Source organism: Heloderma suspectum, chromosome 4 (genome assembly GCF_057233095.1).
Source record: "Heloderma suspectum isolate Gila_16-S chromosome 4, 16-S_ref, whole genome shotgun sequence".
NCBI classification, from domain to species: Eukaryota; Metazoa; Chordata; class Lepidosauria; order Squamata; family Helodermatidae; genus Heloderma; species Heloderma suspectum.
In genome coordinates, this window is record NC_139461.1 from 252,332,127 (window position 1) to 252,351,733 (window position 19,607).

Genomic DNA, 19,607 nt, shown 5'->3' on the forward strand with positions numbered 1-19,607 from the left:
AAGCGTCTCAGCTTAGTCTGGGCTGTTCTGCACCTGCTCCATGCGCCTTCTGAGTCTAGGCTGGAGCAGAGCCAGGAGGAGATGGTGCCTTCATAGGGGCTGTTGCTTCCCAGGCTGAGCCTTCAGCCTATTAATCATCATCATCATAATTTAAAAATTATTTTAGGCTGGCTGGAAAGAAAGCAGTGTTGCACATAGAGACACTTGGGGAAGGGAACTGGGGAAGCAGTAATAATGAGATGCTGATGGGGGACCCAAGATCCCAATCCTAAAAGGAAAAGGGGGCTTCTCTTTTCTTGGGCAGGGGGCAGAAAAAGATGGTTGAATGTGGGTGCTGGGGTGCCCTCTGAGAGATAGAGGGGGAAAGAGGAGGCCCCTTCCTGAAGGGGGGCATTTAAAGATAGGATGGGGAGATCAGGGGCATTGGGCAGGATCCATTCCAATGGGCATTATTGCCAGTTAATTTTTTCTGACGGGGGGTGTCTGATGGTGTTCTATTCATTACTAGGCCACATTTCCCCCTCACATTCTCTTGTGGGGGAGGCGAAGGGGCAGAGGAGGGCTTGGAGGGTTTCCATGGCAACCTCAGGGCCTCTTCTCTCACCTCCATGAGGCCACATTTGCCCTTATCCAAGTAAGGCGACAGCCTTGCTGCATAATTCACCAACATTTTCTTGTGTCCTCCTCCATCATCATCTTCTTCCCCATTTTATTTATTTTTATAGCAATAAAGTTTCCCCTCATTAACTTCTGGTTAGGGGAAGCCTTTTATGTGCAAGCCCAGCATCTAGATTGTTTGAGGGGAGGATTGATGAATGTGGCAGCAGGTGCCATCTTTGTCTCTGGCAGAGAGGCTGTTCGTTTTGAAGGGGTGATGGGATTTCATGCCATTTTTGCTTCTGGCCAGGATGGGTTTTTTGTTTTTAATAGAGGTGGGGGAGGGAGAAAGAAACCAACCAGTGGGAGCCACCATCTTTGTTTCTGGCAGAGGCTTCACTTGTTAATGCAGCAACAGCAAGAAATGCCATTTTTGTTTCTGGCAGAGAGGCTATTCTTGTTAATGTTGTTGTTCAGTCGTTCAGTCGTGTCCGACTCTTCGTGACCCCATGGACCATAGCACGCCAGGCCTTCCTGTCCTGCGCTCTCTCCCGGAGCGTGCTCAAGTTCATATTCATTGCATCCGTGATGCTATCTAGCCATCTCATCCTCTGCCGTCCCCTTCTCCTTTTGCCTTCAGGCTTTCCCAGCATCAGGGTCTTTTCCAGGGAGTTTTCTCTTCGCATTAGGTGGCCAAAATATTGGAGCTTCAGCTTCATTATCTGTCCTTCCAATGAGCACTCAGGGTTGATTTTCTTTAGGATGGACTGATTTGACCTCCTTGCAGTCCAGGGGATTTGTAAGAGTCTTCTCCAGCACCACAGTTCGAAAGCATCAATTCTTCGGCACTCAGCCTTCCTTATAGTCCAGCTCTCACAGCCATACATTACTACTGGGAAAACCATAGCTTTGATTATACGGACCTTTGTCGGCAAGGTGATGTCTCTGCTTCTTACTATGCTGTCTAGGTTTGCAATAGCTTTCCTCCCAAGGAGCAAGCGTCTTTTAATTTCATGGCTACAGTCACCATCTGCGGTGATCTTGGAGCCCAAGAAAGTAAAATCTGTCACTGCTTCCATTTCTTCCCCTTCTATATGCCAGGAAGTGATAGGGCCAGATGACATGATCTTAGTTTTTTTAATGTTGAGTTTCAAACCAGCTTTTGCACTCTCCTCTTTCACCCTCAACAAGAGGCTCTTGAGATCCTCTTCGCTTTCTGCCATTAGGGTGGTATCGTCTGCATATCGGAGGTTGTTGATAATTCTCCCAGCAATCTTAATTCCGACCTGTGATTCATCCAACCCGGCATTTCTCATGATGTACTCTGCATATAAGTTAAATAAGAGCCAGTGTAGTGTAGTGGTGAGAGTGACGGACTGGGAGCCGGGAGATCCGGGTTCTAGTCCCCACTTGGCCATGGAAGCTCACTGGGTGACTTTGGGCCAGCCACAGACTCTCAGCCCAACCTACCTCACAGGGTTGTTGTTGTGAGGATACAACGGTGAGGAGGAGGATAATGTAAGCCGCCTTGAGTTCCTTGCGAGAGGGAGAAAGGCGGGGTATAAATGCAATAAATAAATAAATAAATATAAATAAAAATAAGCAGGGTGACAATATGCAGCCTTGTCGTACTCCTTTCCCAATTTTGAACCAATCGGTTGTTCCATGTGTGGTTCTTACTGTTGCTTCTTGACCCTCGTACAGGTTTCTCAGGAGACAGGTAAGGTGGTCTGGTACCCCCATCACTTTAAGAATTTGCCACAGTTTGTTGTGATCCACACAATCAAAGGCTTTAGCATAGTCAATGAAGCAGAAATAGACGTTTTTCTGGAATTCTCTTGCTTTCTCCATGATGCAGCGAATGTTGGCGATTTGATCTCTAGTTCCTCTGCCTCTTCTAAACCCAGCTTGTACTTCCGGTAGTTCTCGGTTCGCATACTGCTGAAGCCTAGCTTGTAGGATTTTGAGCATCACCTTGCTGGCATGTGAAATGAGCGCAATTGTGCGGTAGTTTGAACACTCTTTGGCGTTGCCCTTCTTTGGAATTGGAATGTAAACTGACCTTTTCCAGTCTTGTGGCCACTGTTGAGTGTTCCAGATTTGTTGGCATATTGAATGCAGCACTTTAACAGCATCATCTTTTAGGATTTTAAATAGCTCGGCTGGAATACTGTCATCTCCGCTAGCTTTGTTGTTACTAATGCTTCCTAAGGCCCACTTGACTTCACTCTCGAGGATGTCCGGCTCAAGTTCAGTGACCGCACTATCATGGCTATCAGGGACATTCAGATCTTTCCTGTATAGTTCTTCTGTGTATTCTTGCCACCTCTTCTTAATCTCATCTGCTTCTGTTAGGTCCCTGCCTTCTTTGTCCTTTATCATGCCCGTCTTTGCACAAAATGTTCCCTTGAGATCTCCAATTTTCTTGAAGAGATCTCTAGTCTTTCCCATTCTGTTGTTTTCCTCAATTTCTTTGCATTGTTCATTTAAGAAGGCCTTCTTGTCTCTCCTTGCTATTCTCTGGAACTCTGCATTCAGTTGGGTATATCTTCCCCTTTCTCCCTTGCTTTTCACTTCCCTTCTTTCGTGAGCTACTTGTAAAGCCTCATAAGACAGCCACTTTGCTTTCTTGCATTTCTTTTTCTTTGGGACGGATTTCGTTGCTGCTTCCTGAACAACGTTACGGACCTCCGTCCATAGTTCCTCAGGCACTCTGTCTATCAGGTCTAATCCCTGAAATCTATTCCTCACCTCCACTGTATATTCATCAGGGATATGATTTAGGTCATACCTGAACGGTTTAGTGGTTTTCCCGACGTTCTTCAATTTAAGCTGAAATTTTGCAAGAAGCAGCTCATGATCTGAGCCACAGTCAGCTCCAGGTCTGGTTTTAACTGACTGTATGGACCTTCTCCATCTTTGGCTGCAAAGGACATAATCAATCTGATTTCGATATTGACCATCTGGTGACGTCCATGTGTAGAGTCGCCTCTTGTGCTGTTGGAAAAGAGTGTTTGCTATGATCAGCATGTTCTCTTGGCAAAACTCTATTAGCTTTTGTCCTGCTTCATTTTGTACACCAAGGCCATGCCTGCCTGTTATCCCGGTGATTTCTTGACTTCCTACTTTAGCATTCCAATCCCCTATGATGAAGAGGACATCTTTTTTTGGTGTTAGTTCTAGAAGGTGTTGTAGGTCTTCATAGAACCGATCAACCTCAGCTTCTTCGGCCTCAGTGGTTGGGGCATAGACTTGAACTACTGTGATGTTGAATGGTTTGCCTTGGATTCGTACTGAGATCATTCTATCATTTTTAAGATTGTACCCCAGTACTGCTTTTCCCACCCTTTTGTTGACTATGAGTGCTACTCCATTTCTTCTCAGGGATTCTTGCCCACAATAGTAGATATGATGGTCACCTGAATTAAATTCGCCCATGCCTGTCCATTTCAGTTCGCTGATTCCCAAGATGTCGATGTTCAATCTTGCCATCTCATGTTTGACCACCTCCAGCTTACCTTGATTCATTGATCTGACATTCCAGGTTCCTAAACAATATTGTTCTTTACAGCATCGGATTTTCTTTTCACCGCCAGACACATCCACAGCTGAGTGTCCTTTCGGGTTTGGCCCAGCCGCTTCACTCTTTCTGGCGCTACTTGGAAATACCCTCTGCTCTTCCCCAGTAGCATATTGGACACCTTCCGACCTGAGGGGCTCATCTTCCGGCGTCATATCTTTTAGCCTTGTGATACGTTCCATGGGGTTTTCTTGGCAAGAATACTGGAGTGGGTTGCCATTTCCTTCTCCAGTGGACCACATTTTGTCAGAACTCTCTGCCATGACCTGTCCGTCTTGGGTGGCCCTGCACGGCATAGCTTATGGCTTCACTGAGTTACGCAAGCTCCTTCGCCACAACAAGGCAGTGATCCATGAAGGGGTCTTGTTAATGTACTGTTTGGCTATTCAAGCTCAAGCTTTGAATTTTTCGAACTTTCAAAATGTTCTGCATGTCTACACTGCCCAAGCTTCAGTTTAAAACAGCAATGAGCAAAATTGGTCTGGTAGATCTCTAGTAATAAGTCTTATACTACCATATTCTTATATAAGATGAAATGTGTTTGATATATTTCTGACTAGGCTTTTGTTGTACCTATATATTGACAATTTGTTTACTGTTCTTGTGAGCTGCTTTGAGCCTAGTTTGCTTAGACTGTGTGTTGGTTTTGGATGTTTCCTCTCCCCCATGCCTGCTCCTAAGTAATTTCCTTATTGCATGTCTGTCTAAGGTTCTGTTCTTCTTTCTTGTTCTTTGCCAAAATATTTTTGAATTTTGCAAACACCACCACAAATATAACATTGTAGTTGGCATATTATGGAAATTCAATATGTTTAAACAGCTTTGCACAAGTGACATAATTTATTTTAAGTATCAAGCCATTCATATTCATTTCATAGAAAAATTAGAAGGGGTTTAGTACAATCAACATCCAGTCCTGTCACAAGGTGATTCTACCATTCACCTGTCAATCATCTTTTTGGTTAGGGCTTGGGGAAGAAATAACCATTAATGAAGATACATGAAAATGGATTTTATGTGGGTTCCTTTATCTTCCATAGCTGTGGGATAGAGGGAGTTTTATCAGCGACAGCTTTTCAAGTTCCTGCAAGTGCTCTGATATGGCAAGCTGTACCATGTGAAATGACTTCTACTATGCAACTGTTAAAATACAGGAGCCTTAGGCTTACATCCAATGTTGCGCGAGTGAACTTTCCCTTGTCCTCCTCCCCACTCTGTTGTGGATTTGGGGGCTGCAGCAACAGTTTCCATTCTGCTGGTGGACAGTCAAGGTTGGATACAACCCTTAACATAAAAAAAAAGTCAGCACCCTGCTTAAAAAAGTTCTCCTAATTTTGATCTGTCCAGTTCATGGATAATCTCTGATGGGGTTGTGTGAATGACAATTCTCTATTAGTTTTGCATCAATGATTTATTTATTACATTTTTATGCTGCCCAATAGCCGAGGCTCTCTGGGCAGTTCACAATTAAAACTGTAAAGTACAGCTTGAGAAGACATAATATAAGACTTTTAAAGTTTTTGTACAAGCCACACAACTTTATGTTGAAACCAGCTCTAGGTTTGCCTGTGGGTGGCGGTGGTGGAGGAAGTTTGCCTAAGGATGTATTCAGACTGGATATTCTTTGCGTAATCTGCAGCTATGAAATGAACATGGACGGAGGTACAGGATGCACAGCATCTTGGGATCTGCCTTTGTTTGCATGCCACTTCTGTGTTCTCATGCCTAGTCTTGTGTGTTGTTAAAGACGCACAAGGTTTTCCTTCATTGCTTTGGGCTGAAGTCTGGATGGCTCCTTTCTTGGCCATTGTTCCTCCTCCCTTTCCTTGCTTGGTTTATTTTGTGTCACCCTGCTTGTGCACTCCTTCACCTGGCCACATGATCCAGCCTTCCTAAATTTGTCTGCTAGCAGAAGCTAAAACTGTGGCTGCTTCCTGGTAACACCTTAAGGCTTGCCCATTCTACCCTGTCTTTTTTTCCCATTTGTTTTCTTTTTGGCACACTGCCTCAAACTTAGTGGAGCTGGTATAAGTAAATTGTGCAATAGTACAAATTTTAGTTTATTAAAACAAAAGTTAAAACCTTATGCATGCAGCTCTCTGAGGAGGATCTGTATATGTGTGTAGAGCGAGAGGCTGAGTAGCGGGGCCCTAGTCTTTATGGGCTTGGCTGGGAGACCAGCTGCCATTTGGCTCCTCCCTTCTCTGATCTGCTTCCATTCAAGCTAATCATTATAAGAAAAATGATGTCACTTTTAGAAGTGGTGCCTGGGTTTGCTTATTTTCCTCATCCCCCTGTGTCCTTTTTGCTTTTTGTGTCATGAATTTTAAATTGTGAGCCTGCAGACAGGGACTGTTGTTGTTAGTTTAATCTGTGCACAGTGTTTCATAAAGTTTAGGCATCTTAGTAACTGGCATGGTTGGGCAAATGTCAGGGTGGCCCTAGAAGGCCTGCCAGGGCTGACACTGGGATTTGTCTTTTTCACATTAAGAGCCTGGTGCTTCTCTTTCTTAGCCTTGCAGTGCTAAAACCCATGGCCAGTTGGCCACTTGCCTACCTGTGGCGGCTAGCAGGGATTGGAGAGTGATGCTCTAAATGGAGCTGGAAGCCATGCGCACAAACTACCTGGCCCCACCATCTTAATTATGCTGCTCCCACCCCCAACGTGTGTGCACCAGGGATGGGGCTAGCATAATGAAGCCAGTAGTGCTGGGGAGTTGGAGTACATGGCCCTGAGCGCCAGTGAGTGCTGCTGCGGTGGTGGCGGTGGGGGGGCATTTGCCCCTTCTGTCCTTGATGCAGGCAGGTAGTTTAGCCTGCAACGAGGGCTGTAAGAGAGGCCCGGCAGCAGTGCTGATTGCAGCTGTGCACTCAAACTCCCCAGCGCTGCCAGCTTAATGCTGTCTGTTGTGCCCCCAAAGTACAGAACACTATGGCGGGGCCAGGAATTTGCACGTGCAACTTGCATCTCCTTTCAGCACCACCCTCCAGTCCTCACCAGCTACCATGGGAAGCAGCCAGATAGGCGCAGCAGCAGTGATGGTGATGGTGATTGTGGTGGCGGTGGCAAGCTGGCTCACGGGTCTGTTCAACGGCCACCATCATCTCAATGGGGGTGAGGAGGCTGGACATCAGTGGCAATCTGCCTGCCCCCCTCAACCCCCCCCCAAACTGAGTCTAACGATAAATTATAATAAATAGTAATGTGTATATACCGTATATATATGTGTGTAAATAAAATGTGTAACAGGAGACAATGAAATGGAATGTGGCAGAGTGAGTGCTGCTGCGGGCAAACCCTGTGTTAGGCAAAGGGGATTCCAAAAGCTTCATGAGCCAACAGAGGCGTATCTCAAGTGCTGCTTTATCTTTTGTTCTAGAATGTAACAAAAACAGTGGAAGAAGAGAAACCGAAAGCTCCAACCGTCCAAGAGCTGAAGGTGAAGATCGACAATTACAATTCAAAGGTCAACAACTGCTTGCTGATGAAACTGGTTTGTATTGCATTTTCTGCATTACTTTTAATGTAAACTTTTATTATAATGTCAGCTGTTGTTGTACAAGCCACAGAATGTGATATAGAAACTGGGCCTAGTTTTTCCTATGGGCATCTGTGGTGGGGTCTTGTCTAAGGCCAAGAATGAATAAATCTCTTCCCCATTCCCCTCATAGCCACTAGAAAATGTGCCCTCTTGCTGCCCCTTCCCCAATAACTCAAAGAACAAATGAAGCCCTGACTCCTGCGGGTTGGAGTTCCATATAAATGGGATGGCCTAACCTAACTATGTAATGAGAGACCTAAGGAGTTTAACATTGTAGATTGCCAGATGCCCCTGCAGAAGGAAGAATTGTTTTCTGAACCACACCGGCTTTACTAAATTTAGGCACTTCAGAGAACTGTCTCTCCCCTGGCCATTTACTGCATTCAGTGCCTTCTTCTTGTGGCCCCTAACTCCCATGGCCATAACTTAGCACCTGAGCTTTTGGGGAAGAGAGAATAGCCAGCCAAATTTAAATGTATGTACACCAGAAGTAATGGTGCTTTATGGAGTGACTGCTGAGACTAAGGGGATTTCTATACCAGCCTAAAATCCTGCATTTAAAACGGGGCTTTCCACTTCCATTTTAAATGCAGGATCACAACTGATTCCCTTTACACGTGCTTCCTTCTCTGTAGGTGGCCATTCCCATAGTGTTATGTTTCTGTGAAGAGGCATTACACACGCTCCAGATTCAGCGATACTTGCTCCTGGGTTCCTGCCCCCTTCCCTCCCCTTGCACGTTAGTGGTGGATGGGACTGACACGCGGACAGCACCCCCACCAATCTCCCCGGCCCTGCTTCCCTCTTCCATGCTTTTGGCCAGTCCCTGCCACTCAGCCCCTCTGCTGCTCCTCCACTCTGCCGCCCCCCCCCCCGCCACCATGCGCTGCCGCTCTGCCGTTCTACCGCTCTGTTTTGAACAGACAGGCTGTAAATGGTGAGGAGCCAAAATGGCTCAGGCACAGGAAGGCTGAACACCCATCAGACTTTCGTCACCACCTTCGACCTCATGACCACGCCTCCAACAACCACACTCAGCACTTCATTCACGCGAGGGGAAAAATACACAGGGAGGACATGGCGCTCCATTTGCGCATATCTGGAAAAATACCCAGTTTTTTCTGTTTGAGGAAAACACGGGATAGGTGGGACAAAATAGTGGAATAATGACTAGACAACAACGACATCATGTAATGGACCCGCACAATTCAGTGAGTGAGCAACTATAAATGCGCAATAAACGTGAGGTGTAGAGATCCCCTAAATAGCAAAACCAGTATTATTTCCCTTTGTTTCCTGCCTTACCCTTTGGAGCTTAGAGTGGGAGGCTGTATTGTGAGTATGTAGTTCATGGATTCATAATCAATACGTTTGCGAGGAATTGGCATTCATTCATTTACATCTCTGCTTTTTGAGAGTTGAGCACTAGGCTCCAGTCTGTGTCAATTCCCCTCCCGCCAAGTTGGTCGATGTGCATGATTATATTTGGATTGTACATTATTTCATGGATGCTGCTGTGCTGACCTGAACTGATCAATATTGCCCTGTCACACATTTGACACTACCACCACCAAATGGATCTATGATATCCTGAGCAGCACAGATGTGCCATCAATCTGTTCATTCCTTTCGCCTTTGTTTTTATATGGACATACCTTGTAGAATGCATGCTCCATGGCGTGAATCTATGGATTCCTGCTGCTATACAGTAGAATAGTCTTCCCCAACCTGGGTGCCCTCTAGATGTGTTGGACTGCATATCCCATCTTTCCCAGCCAGAATGGCCATTGGCTGGCTGGAAATGATGGGACTTGCAGTCCAACACATCTGGGGGGCACCCAGGTTGGGGAAGGCTGCTGTAGACCATAACAGAAGTGACAAAGGCTCTCTCACCGAGGAGCCTACAGTCTTGCTTAACCAGGTTTTGAATAGCCGCAAACTTACTAAGCTCTCTGGATCCAGATGTATGCAAGTCAGGGGCATTGTGCAGCTTACAAAAGTAGTTGAGGGCAGAAGGGCAGTCCCAATCGCAGCTGGAAAATACCAAAGGAAAAGTAACGTAGTTTGAAGTGGCCTTTTAGTTTCACTTGGGGCACAAAATAGTGTGCATGGGCCTTTGAACATAGCAAATAATGATGAGGTTTGGTCTGTCTGGATCACATTGCTAAATAAGCAATGATCAGTACTCTGCCTGTCATGCTGAACTACCTCTCAAGGTTGCTGTGTGAGAGAGCAGGATGAAATAGGATGGATGGATGGATGGATGGATGGATGGATAGATAGATAGATAGATAGATAGATAAAACATTCTGCAGAAAACTAGCTGTACTTCTAACATATGGTCCCATGTCCTCTGTTCCCTATGGCATCAGTTCTTTTGTGAAACGAAGTATGACTAAGGGCTCCTTCACACGGAGCTTTTATCCTGTGATTGAGATTGCTCCTTCATGGACGTTTACAGGCTCTTTACATGATGCTGTGACCCTGCCGTGACCCTCCAGGGCGTCTCCTGCACTAAATGCCCTTTGTTCAGTTTTTAAATAGATTGCAGGTAATGAGTTATCAAATTACCCTGTTGAGTTCTGCTTGAGTTTCCTCCATGAAAAACGTTAAAGCGGCAAGAAGAGGAGCAAGATCAATGAAAGATCATGGAAGACTCAGATATGGGGGGAAGGAGGGGGGAAGGGGAGGGGAGAAAGGAAACACACGGATGTAAAGGGAGTCAGTTGTGATCCTGCATTTAAAATGGAAGCAGAAAGCCCTGTTTTAAATGCAGGACTTTAGGCTGGTGTAGAGATGTCCTAAGCGGGACAGATACAAATCCATGAATTCTGCCTGGTGGCCTGGGCAGAGGCTCCAGTCTTCAGGGCCTGAGCTGTTTTACTTGGCTCTAGTAATGGTTCACAGGAATTCCGGTAGGGAGGGCAGCTTTGGAACTTTCCCCTTGTAAGGGGCTGATCCAGGTCCCCTTTGAATACAGGAGGGTTTGGTTATGTCTATCCATCAGCCAGATTTCTTCAGGGGTTCTTTCATGAACCTGCTGTGTAACTGGTGTGAGCCATGTAGCAGCTGGGGGACAGTTCTTCCGTAGCTAATTTGAGGCTTCAGTTGAGACCGCCTGTAGCCACTGCCGTGCCCTATGAATACCAGCAAATGATTTTCCACAAATAGCTGTGGCTCTATTGTTCTAGTGCAGATGAGTTGAGATGAACATAACCCACACTTTCCACTGTGGTTCAGCAGCTGCCTGGGATCCTGTGCCCCGGTGGAAGCAATTGTGTTCATCCCTGCCACCACAGAAAATGTACCAGCCACAGTGTGCCATCTTTGATCACTGGGTTTCGGTTCGCATTCTTGGTTATGCCTTCCTCTTTGAAAACAACAGCCTAATCTAAAGAGGGACCAAGGAACGGCCAATTCAAAATGCCGACTTAATGGAAAAGGGATGTTTCGCTCAGCTTAGGGTGTCCTGAGTTGATCAACTTGTTGGATTTGTTTTGCTTGCTTGCTTTATTTAAGCATTTATTACCCACTATGCCAGGCAAATAACTTCGATGAATCAGGTGGATTAGGATACCCCAAAGAGGTATTCTATGATTCTATGATAATTTATCTAGAAATACTTAACTTATTTGCTATAATGTATTTATATGATTTGCTATAAATATTTGCTATTAAATTTAAATTCATCTCACTATAGTGGGGAAGACTGTGACCAGGGGACTGCTGTGTTGCTGTTCAGTCTGCTATCCAGATGGAAATTGTTGATGGGCAGCTTCAAGGGCCCTGTTCTTCCTTCTTATGGTCCTTTATGGTCTGGACTTGGACTGGACAGCCCTTTAAAAACAGGACACCTTCAAATAGAAGATGGTCCTTTATAAAGGAGGTCACATGGCTACACTACAAGTGACTGGGGTTTATTCTAAATTATTAGGAACATCAAATGACATAATCCACAAGAGCACAGATTGGTTTGCACAGGGGCCCATATCGGAAATGCACAGGCCAGAGGCCTGTTGCTAACTTGCATTCTTTGGTTACATATAATTAACCAAATTCGCACATATCTGGCAGATGCCAAACTACTATTGGCGGACATGCTATACTTTGTCTGCATTAGTCTTTTTGAAATTTCTGCACAACAAATATTAACATTTTTTAGCCCTTTAAAGAATCTTAAAATCAGTTAAAAAACATTTGGACTTTTTATTTTCCTCTTTGCTTCTGATTATTTATTTGTTGATTTATTTTAAAGATGGATTAAAAAAATCACATAGCTAATTATTAGTACTGAAAATAATTATAAAAACATTACAAATAAAACAAATTATGGAAACAAATACACAGCAATCGAAAAACCAAGGAATGACAGCACCAAAGGCAACTGGCCATCACCAGAAGCCTTCTGAAAAAGCCAGGTCTTCACCACATGATAACGAAGAGTAAGCAGTGATGGGGCCAGGTAGGTTTCCCAGGGGAGGTCCTTTCACAGCAATGGTGCCATGACCAAAAAGGCCGTGTCTCTTGTACCAGCCCTACAAACCTCATACTACAGATGGAAGCAGACCAGCATCTCTGATGTTGATCTGTGTGTAGCATGTTTGCCATCTTCACGTGTTCAGCTTTTTTAAACAACGTGAAATTACTTTGCAAACCAAAGTTACTTGTGGGGAAACCTGTAGTACGAAGAGGTGGAGAAGGAGTGGAACAGCTGGAGCTGGCACTCTTATCTTTGGCAACAGCTGAAAAAAATGAAGTTCCAAGCCACACTGTGGGAATCCCTAGTTACATTTATGGTGATTTAATGAACATATTTAAATGACAGGTGGAGAAAGCGTTTTCTAGAGCAATATAAAACTGGGTGTAGTCTTGGTGAAGACAGTGGGCTGGACCCAGTGGAGCACTGCTACAAAAGGAAGGCATCCTTCCATTCACAGAAGGGTCTTCCATCCAGCAGAGGCTTCCATGAATGGAATGGGGCAAGAAGTCAATTTTTGTTGATTCCTCCTGCAGCCCCCCACACCAGCTGTTCAAGAGGGTCCCCCAATCCTCTGGAGCAGATGTTTGGAATCAGCAAGGAGATGCAGGGGAATCAGTGACTATTGTCTCTCCACATTCTGTTTGCAGGAGCTGAGGGGATCCCATTTTGTGAAGTCTGGGATTCAATCCAGTGGGATTGTTTCATGCTATCGGTAGTACAAAGAAGTTGTCCTTGTATTGACTTGTTGTGTCTCCCATTGTGGACTTTTTCAGAAAGCATTAAGTCAAGATTAGGAATGTAGAAAATTAGGCCACTGGTCCACCTCACTCTGTATAGTCTTTACTGATTGGCAGGAGTCATTTCCAGCCCCATCTGAAGATGCTAGGGATTTAACCTTGTCCTTTGGCATACAAGACATGTGCTCTAGCACAGAGGTACTGTCCTCCCCCCACCCACCCCCAAAAAGAGAAAAAAGGCACCCTGTATTCCCAGGGAGTTGGTGATCCAAGCACTAATGAGGCTCCCATCCAAGTACTAACGACTCTGCTTAGCTTCTGGAATCAAGTATGGCTGCAGGTTGGTCCTGCACTTCCTTAGAGTACATTTCGTATGAGCAAGAACGTATGTGTGTATGGAAAGATGATGGGGTTGCTGCCTCTAGGCTATGGTTCTTCACGGAAATAATCTGTGTTCCATGTTTCAAGTAATTCAGCAAATAAAATACCACCAAATCTAGCTCTGCCTCCTTTTAATCTTCCTTTTAATTTCATCCCCTACCCCCAAACCCAGAATGAGGATGGTACTTACACAGGTTTCATCAAAGTGCACCTGAAACTGCGCCGGCCTGTGACAGTCCCAGCAGGGATCAGGCCACAGTCTATCTATGATGCCCTCAAGGAGGTCAACTTGGCCAACATGACAGAGAAGAGAACCTCCTTCTACCTGCCACTGGATGCCATCAAACAGTTGCACATCAGCAGCACCACCACCGTGAGTGAGGTGATCCAGGGACTTCTGAAGAAATTCATGGTTGTGGACAACCCACAGAAATTTGCACTTTTCAAGCAGGTGCAGAAAGATAGTCAAGGTGAAATTGTGTTCCCTTTTAAGGCAATAATAACTGTGTTGTTTGGCTGCAAAGAAGAGCTGCCTGCTTCTTGAGTAGCTAGCCCAGGTATGGGGAACCTTGGCCCTCTAGATGTTGGATTACATCATCTGGAGGGCCATCATCCCTGACCCTTGGCTGTGCCGGCTGGAGCTGATGGGAGCTGCAGTCCAACAACATCTGGAGGCTACACGTTTGTCATGTCTGAGCTATTCATAGCTCAAGAGAGCTTCTTTGTTTCAAACCTGGTGATGCTACTGTGTATATCGGCCTTCCCCAAACTGGTGCTCTCCAGATATGTTGGACTACAACTCCCATCAGCCCCAGCCAGCATAGCTGGTATATGTAGTGGTAAAGTCTGTAAGCTCCACTTGTGCTCAGAACCACCACAACCCCTTTAGCAGAATGGGCCCAGGTAACTGTAGCAAAGTATTTTATGGAGAAATTATGACTGTTAGGAAATTGGGGGTGGGGGTTAAAAAGGACATCTGATGCATCCACTGTTGAATTTCTACTGAAAAGTCAATAGGAATGAGACACTTCTAAAACTGATTTCCTAGATAATAGGTCCAAATCTCTATTCATAGATTGTGGGCCAAGTTAGATATTACTTTTATTCCTTTTTACTCTGGTGTAAGTGCAGGGCCCTCATCTGGACTCTAGTATGGAGGGTAGGGGGACTTTAAACTCCCTCCTCTGTGGTTCCAATCCAGAACCCCATGATTGCAATTTATACTGCAAAATAGTGACCTATTTGGTTTACCCCAGTGCTTATGCTAGAGTAAAGAAAGAACAGAAGACATAGCAGCTTGCTATGACTTTAAAGTAATATCTGCTTTGGCCCTCTGGTAGAACCCGAAATGGAGTCCGGGTTTTTCTGGAATGGAACACAAGTTTCTCAAATTGCAAGCCAGCATGGATGGGCTTTCTCTTAAGTTGTATTTTGGATGTAACATGTCCTGAAATGTAGCCACTATGACCCAACAATTTGACCTATTCTGTGCTGCCCGTTTTGAGGGGAGGGCTCTAGAAGAGCCTGCCTGGTCATGGACCTTAATCTAGCCTAACAGGTTGAAGTTTGGCCAAACAACTAAGGGATGTTTGACATGTTACTTCAACAGATGTCTGCAGAAGTCATGATGCTACCTATGCATGTGGCTTGCCTGCATGCAAAATCCTGACTCATGTGGATACCTGTAGCAAAGTTTAATTTGTTGTGGGAATGAAAGGCCATGAGCACTGGTGGCCAGTGGCCCTACTGAAGTGGAATAGGGAGCTAATAGCTGGTCTTTCTCTTGCTGAGTGAACTCAGAGAAGTCAATGTTAATTCACTGGTACAGAAAGATAGCTGGCTTTAAGTATCATCAGCCAGATTGGAACAAGTTTGGCTAATCACCACCGACCAGGGCTAAAGTCATAGGACTTTATGCCCCCCTAAGCTAAGGGCAGAGCACAGGCTTTGCATACCAAAGGTCCCAGGTTCAATCCTTGGCAACTCCAGCGAAAAGCATCTCAAGGGATAAGATTGGGAAAGTCCACGTCCTTATGAAGGGCTGAGCCTTGCATTTATTCTACTTCAAACCATCTGCAGTAGTATTCATGGAAATTATGGCGTTTCAATCTCTTAACCAACTAAGGGTGCAATCCTATGCAAGTTTAGATAGAAAAAAATCCTACAACTCCCAGCATTCCCCAGCTGGGAGTTGTAGGACTTTTTTCTGTCTAAACTTGCATAGGATTGCACCCCTAAAGGTCCGTGTCCTCTGTGTTATGGCTTCCCTTGAGGGATATAAATGGCTGATGATACCCCTCCATTCTGGAGAATTTAAAATAAATGTTTTTAAAGTGCTGTAGTAATTCATAGCCAGTCACTCCTTTGTGGGGGGAAGGAAGCACCAACTGTAAAATCTCAGTTGGAAGCAATAGCAGCCTTTTCTGTCCACTACTTGAGGCTCTGTGGGTAGGACTTGCCTTCACAGCATAGACAGGTGCAGGGAGGGCTTTTCTTGACAGTCAGTTTGCACTCTTCATTCCAAAGGCCTCAAGTAATCCTTTTGTGTTTTTGTCCTTCTCCAGTTCTTTCTCAGAAGCTCCCAGTGACAGAGTATCCTTTGTACCTCCGGCTCCTCGCAGGTCCCGACACAGACATTCTAAGTTTCGTGTTGAAGGAAAACGAAACAGGGGAAGTTGAGGTATGTCTGGAAGCTGCTTGGCTTTTGAACCTGCACAGACATGCTTGGCTTTCAGAAAGCGTGCAGCCACATTAAACAAGCTGCGATTTGCAGCCGTAACGGCAGAACCTGAGTGGGTGGGTGGAATGAGCAGTCATCCAGCCCTTATGGTACCATGGCTTGTTACAACAAAGACTATTGGAGATCCCATTCTAAGACAGGAGGAATACTGCAGCAAAGAAAAAGACTCCTTTGGTCCAGAGGTCTCATTTAATGCCCTTTCCTCATTATTTAAACTTCAATATCTTTGGAGTTTGTACCTGTAACAATAGTCAGCCCCATTCTGCAGAGTTTTGGATCATAATATTTAAAAAGCTTGCTTTAAAATTTAGCAGAAAGGAGCCATGGTGGGTCTCCAAAACATAGATTAACTAAGTGCTATGTTACAGGTTAGTGTTTAGCTAAATCACTGCCAGAAATTGCTTTTCCTTGCGTGTCCCTGACTCCCACTGCCTGTCCTCTGGAAAATAGTTCCACTGTGCTTGGAAATTAGAGGACCACACTAAGAATGGAATTGCAGTGTTTCCTTTTTCTCTTTTGCTGCTTCCTAGAACCAACTTCCAGATTAAGAGAAAGCAGGCAGTCCAGAACTCTGCAATAGGAAGATTCCTAGTCTTTTTCATCTGCTAAGAAAACTCCAGGTCGTGCAACACTTTAAACCGGAGTAGAGAAGCTGTGGCCGTCCCGATGTTGTTGAACCACAACTCCCAAGATCCATTGGCCATGCTGGCTGGAATTGAAGGGATTGTAGTCCAAAAACATCTGGGCGGCATAGGTTCCACACACCTGCCTTAAACAGTTACCTTCTTTCCTTTCTGTATTCCTATCAGGACATCATGTTCTGCAGTGCCAACGCTTACAGAGCATATTGGCAATGCAAAATGTTTAAATTCACTCCCAAAATTGGATTTTTCTTAAGTTCATAGGACTCTGAGAGATCATGTTTGCATATTGCACTCACATCTCCAGATGTTGACTGTGACCTAAAGGGGTATACACGCACCCAAATTGTTTGCAATGTTTCCTACTCAAAAGATGCCCTTGCTGAAGCTCAGAAATGCTCTTTATACTCCCAGCTGAAAAACAGGATTTGGGGTGCTTGTCCTGAGAGTTTTTAAGGGGAACTATGGCCAATATCTGCATAGTAGGTTTATCTGGATTTCCCTATAAACTGCCCTTACAAAACTAGTCCCCAAGCCATCCACTGAACTTGGGAGCCATTGCAAAAAAAAATTAAAATCAGGTGCACATACACAATGGGTTAGACCCAGACTAGCCATTCCATGAATAGAAGGGCTCCTGTTCATGGAACAGACTGAGATCCAGTGAAAGCTCTCCTCTGGAGGAAGATGGGGGAGACTATTTTTGCTGATCCCCCTACAATTCCCTGTGCTATCTCCCAACCCCCAAGAGCAACCTTTCCAGGAAAAGGAGGCTTCGGGGGAAGGAGGGATCAAGAAAAATCTCCTCCCCACTTCCTCTGGGGTTAGCAGTTCTCCACTTGTAAGTCTGGGTCCAACCCACTGTCCCTACCCTTTGAGTTACAGCTACGTAACTAAAGAGTGATGAATAAAACCTAGTGAACTTTATTCTGGAAAACCATCATGTACACATATGGGCTCTTTTGTGGTTGAAAGCAGAGTTGGAGAATGATATGGTGTGTGCAGTCTTTTCTTCGGGAGACTTCTGTTTTCTTATCCTGAAGATTTCAGAATAGGAAGTGCAGTAAAATGTGGGACTGGGAAGGATGTGTTATTTGGGGCAGGGGAGGATCCTGAAAAAATTCAGTTGGCCAGGTTACATCTAAGATCTCACCCTTACCTGCTTGGAAAAATATGCATTTTCTATCTGACAATCTAAAGCATGTGGTTTTCTTTTCCACCTCAGTGGGATGACTTCTCTATTCCAGAGCTACAGAATTTCCTGGTAATATTAGAAAGAGAAGAAAAAGACAAAATCCAGCAGGTGCAGAAAAAATACAACAGGTTTAAGCAGAGACTGCAGGAAGCCTTGAAAGAAGCAAATGGAAAGCCTGGATAACTAAACCTTGAAGTATGGCTAGTGATAAACTAAAATATATATATTTAAAAACAAACAAAAACAAAACCCAAGCAAGAATTTTTTTCTCAGGACACTTTTTTCGGTTGGTTGCAGTCCAAGGTGTGCTTAGAACTGGTCATCCCTGAATGGGGAACTGATCTCCCAATCCATTGGCCCTCCAGAAACCAAAAATGAATGCTGCTTCTCCATCCACCACGGTCCTCCTGAGTGGCACCAGCCAGGAAACAGCAGTGAATGCTGAATGTCCAAAGAACTGTGTCGCTTATGGCATAAATGCTAAGGGCCAGTTGGCTATCTTCCTTCTCCTGCCACCCCGATACCTCACCCGCTGGATATTTGTGTGTGTGTGTGGCAGAAGTGCAATGAATGTGCTCCTTGTGGTAACTTTATTACATGAACTGTCGGAAGCCCTGCATCAGCAAAGGAGGATTATTGCTCTGTTCCGGGCACACTATGGAAGATGCCAAACAGACTGTTGCATAATACGAAGAGCGTGAACTAAACAGATGCCAAGAATCTGTTGGGAGTACAGCAGATCTTTTGAGAAGCTTTTCAGTGTTTGGGGCCTTGAACGAGAGTTTGTATTTTCTCAGGGGGGAAGGTCAGCTTTGTTGTTGTTGTGTTTTGGTAACTCAGGAGGGTTGTTGCCCCCAGTCTAATATTTCAAGCATAGCCCCACTTTTGGAACAGTTTCCTCTTATGCCATAAGTCACAACCTTCCCCAACCCTGCACCCTCCAGAGGCGTTGGACTGCAACTCCCATAATTCCCAGCCAGCTGGCTGGGAATTATGGGAGTTGCAGTCCAACGCCTCTGGAGGGTGCCATGTTAAGGAAGGCTGCCATAAGCACTGGAACCAGGGTTGAGGGATCCAACAGAGAGCTGACTTTGGCACTTGTCCCGTAGCACTAAATGTTAGAAATGTCAGTCACCTACTAGTCTGAGATGTACGCCAAGTCCTTGAGGGGGACCAGGAAATAATCTTGAGCTGTTCCTGTTGTTGGCAGATGTGTAGTAAGAGATGAGCTATAAAGCTGCAGCTGCTGCCCAGCTCTGCTGGCTCCCTGTCCTTGTTGTTGGGTTTTCAACCTGCTGGCTACACCACCTGATTTGAGGGTGGTTGCAAGTTGCAACCAGTCCAGCTCAGTGCCGGAACGGCAACATTCTCCCTCACCTGAATGGCATTTTTTGAGGTGCCCCTTTTCGTAATGAAGTGAGTGACCCCTGTGCAGCTTATGAATGTAAGAATGCTTGTGGCATCACTCCTCTGTCTTTGGTGGTGTTACAGACTCTGCCATGCAACACTGGAGCACTGAACATGTGATAATAGAGCAGGCATGATGAGAAATGGGCAAAGCACTCAGGTGTCAAACAGTGCAGGCAACGAACTCTCTGTGTGTTAGACAGAACTTTCTGCTTGCAAATCTAGTCGCCTTACACTTGGGAGCAGATGTAGGTGTTCGTCAGGCATAGCTGCAGCTATATGAGAACTGCTTTTCTGTGAGAGGATC

The 19,607-nt window shown here is 45.1% G+C and overlaps 1 protein-coding gene across 2 annotated transcripts in view; it reads left to right on the top strand.

The window, feature by feature from the left end:
* RASSF5 (Ras association domain family member 5) overlaps positions 1–18,817 on the top strand; it is a 164,748-nt gene extending 145,931 nt beyond the window's left edge. The window contains exons 3-6 of one of the 2 annotated variants that reach the window (XM_084853338.1): positions 7,558–7,671; positions 13,490–13,787; positions 15,882–15,997; positions 17,924–18,817. In XM_084853338.1, coding sequence (XP_084709464.1) covers positions 7,558–7,671; positions 13,490–13,787; positions 15,882–15,997; positions 17,924–18,076 — 681 coding nt within the window. In that variant the 3' untranslated portion in view covers positions 18,077–18,817. The remainder of the gene's footprint in view (positions 1–7,557; positions 7,672–13,489; positions 13,788–15,881; positions 15,998–17,923) is intronic. The other variant, XM_084853339.1, reaches the window with a different exon arrangement.
* The last annotated feature ends 790 nt before the right edge of the window (positions 18,818–19,607 follow it).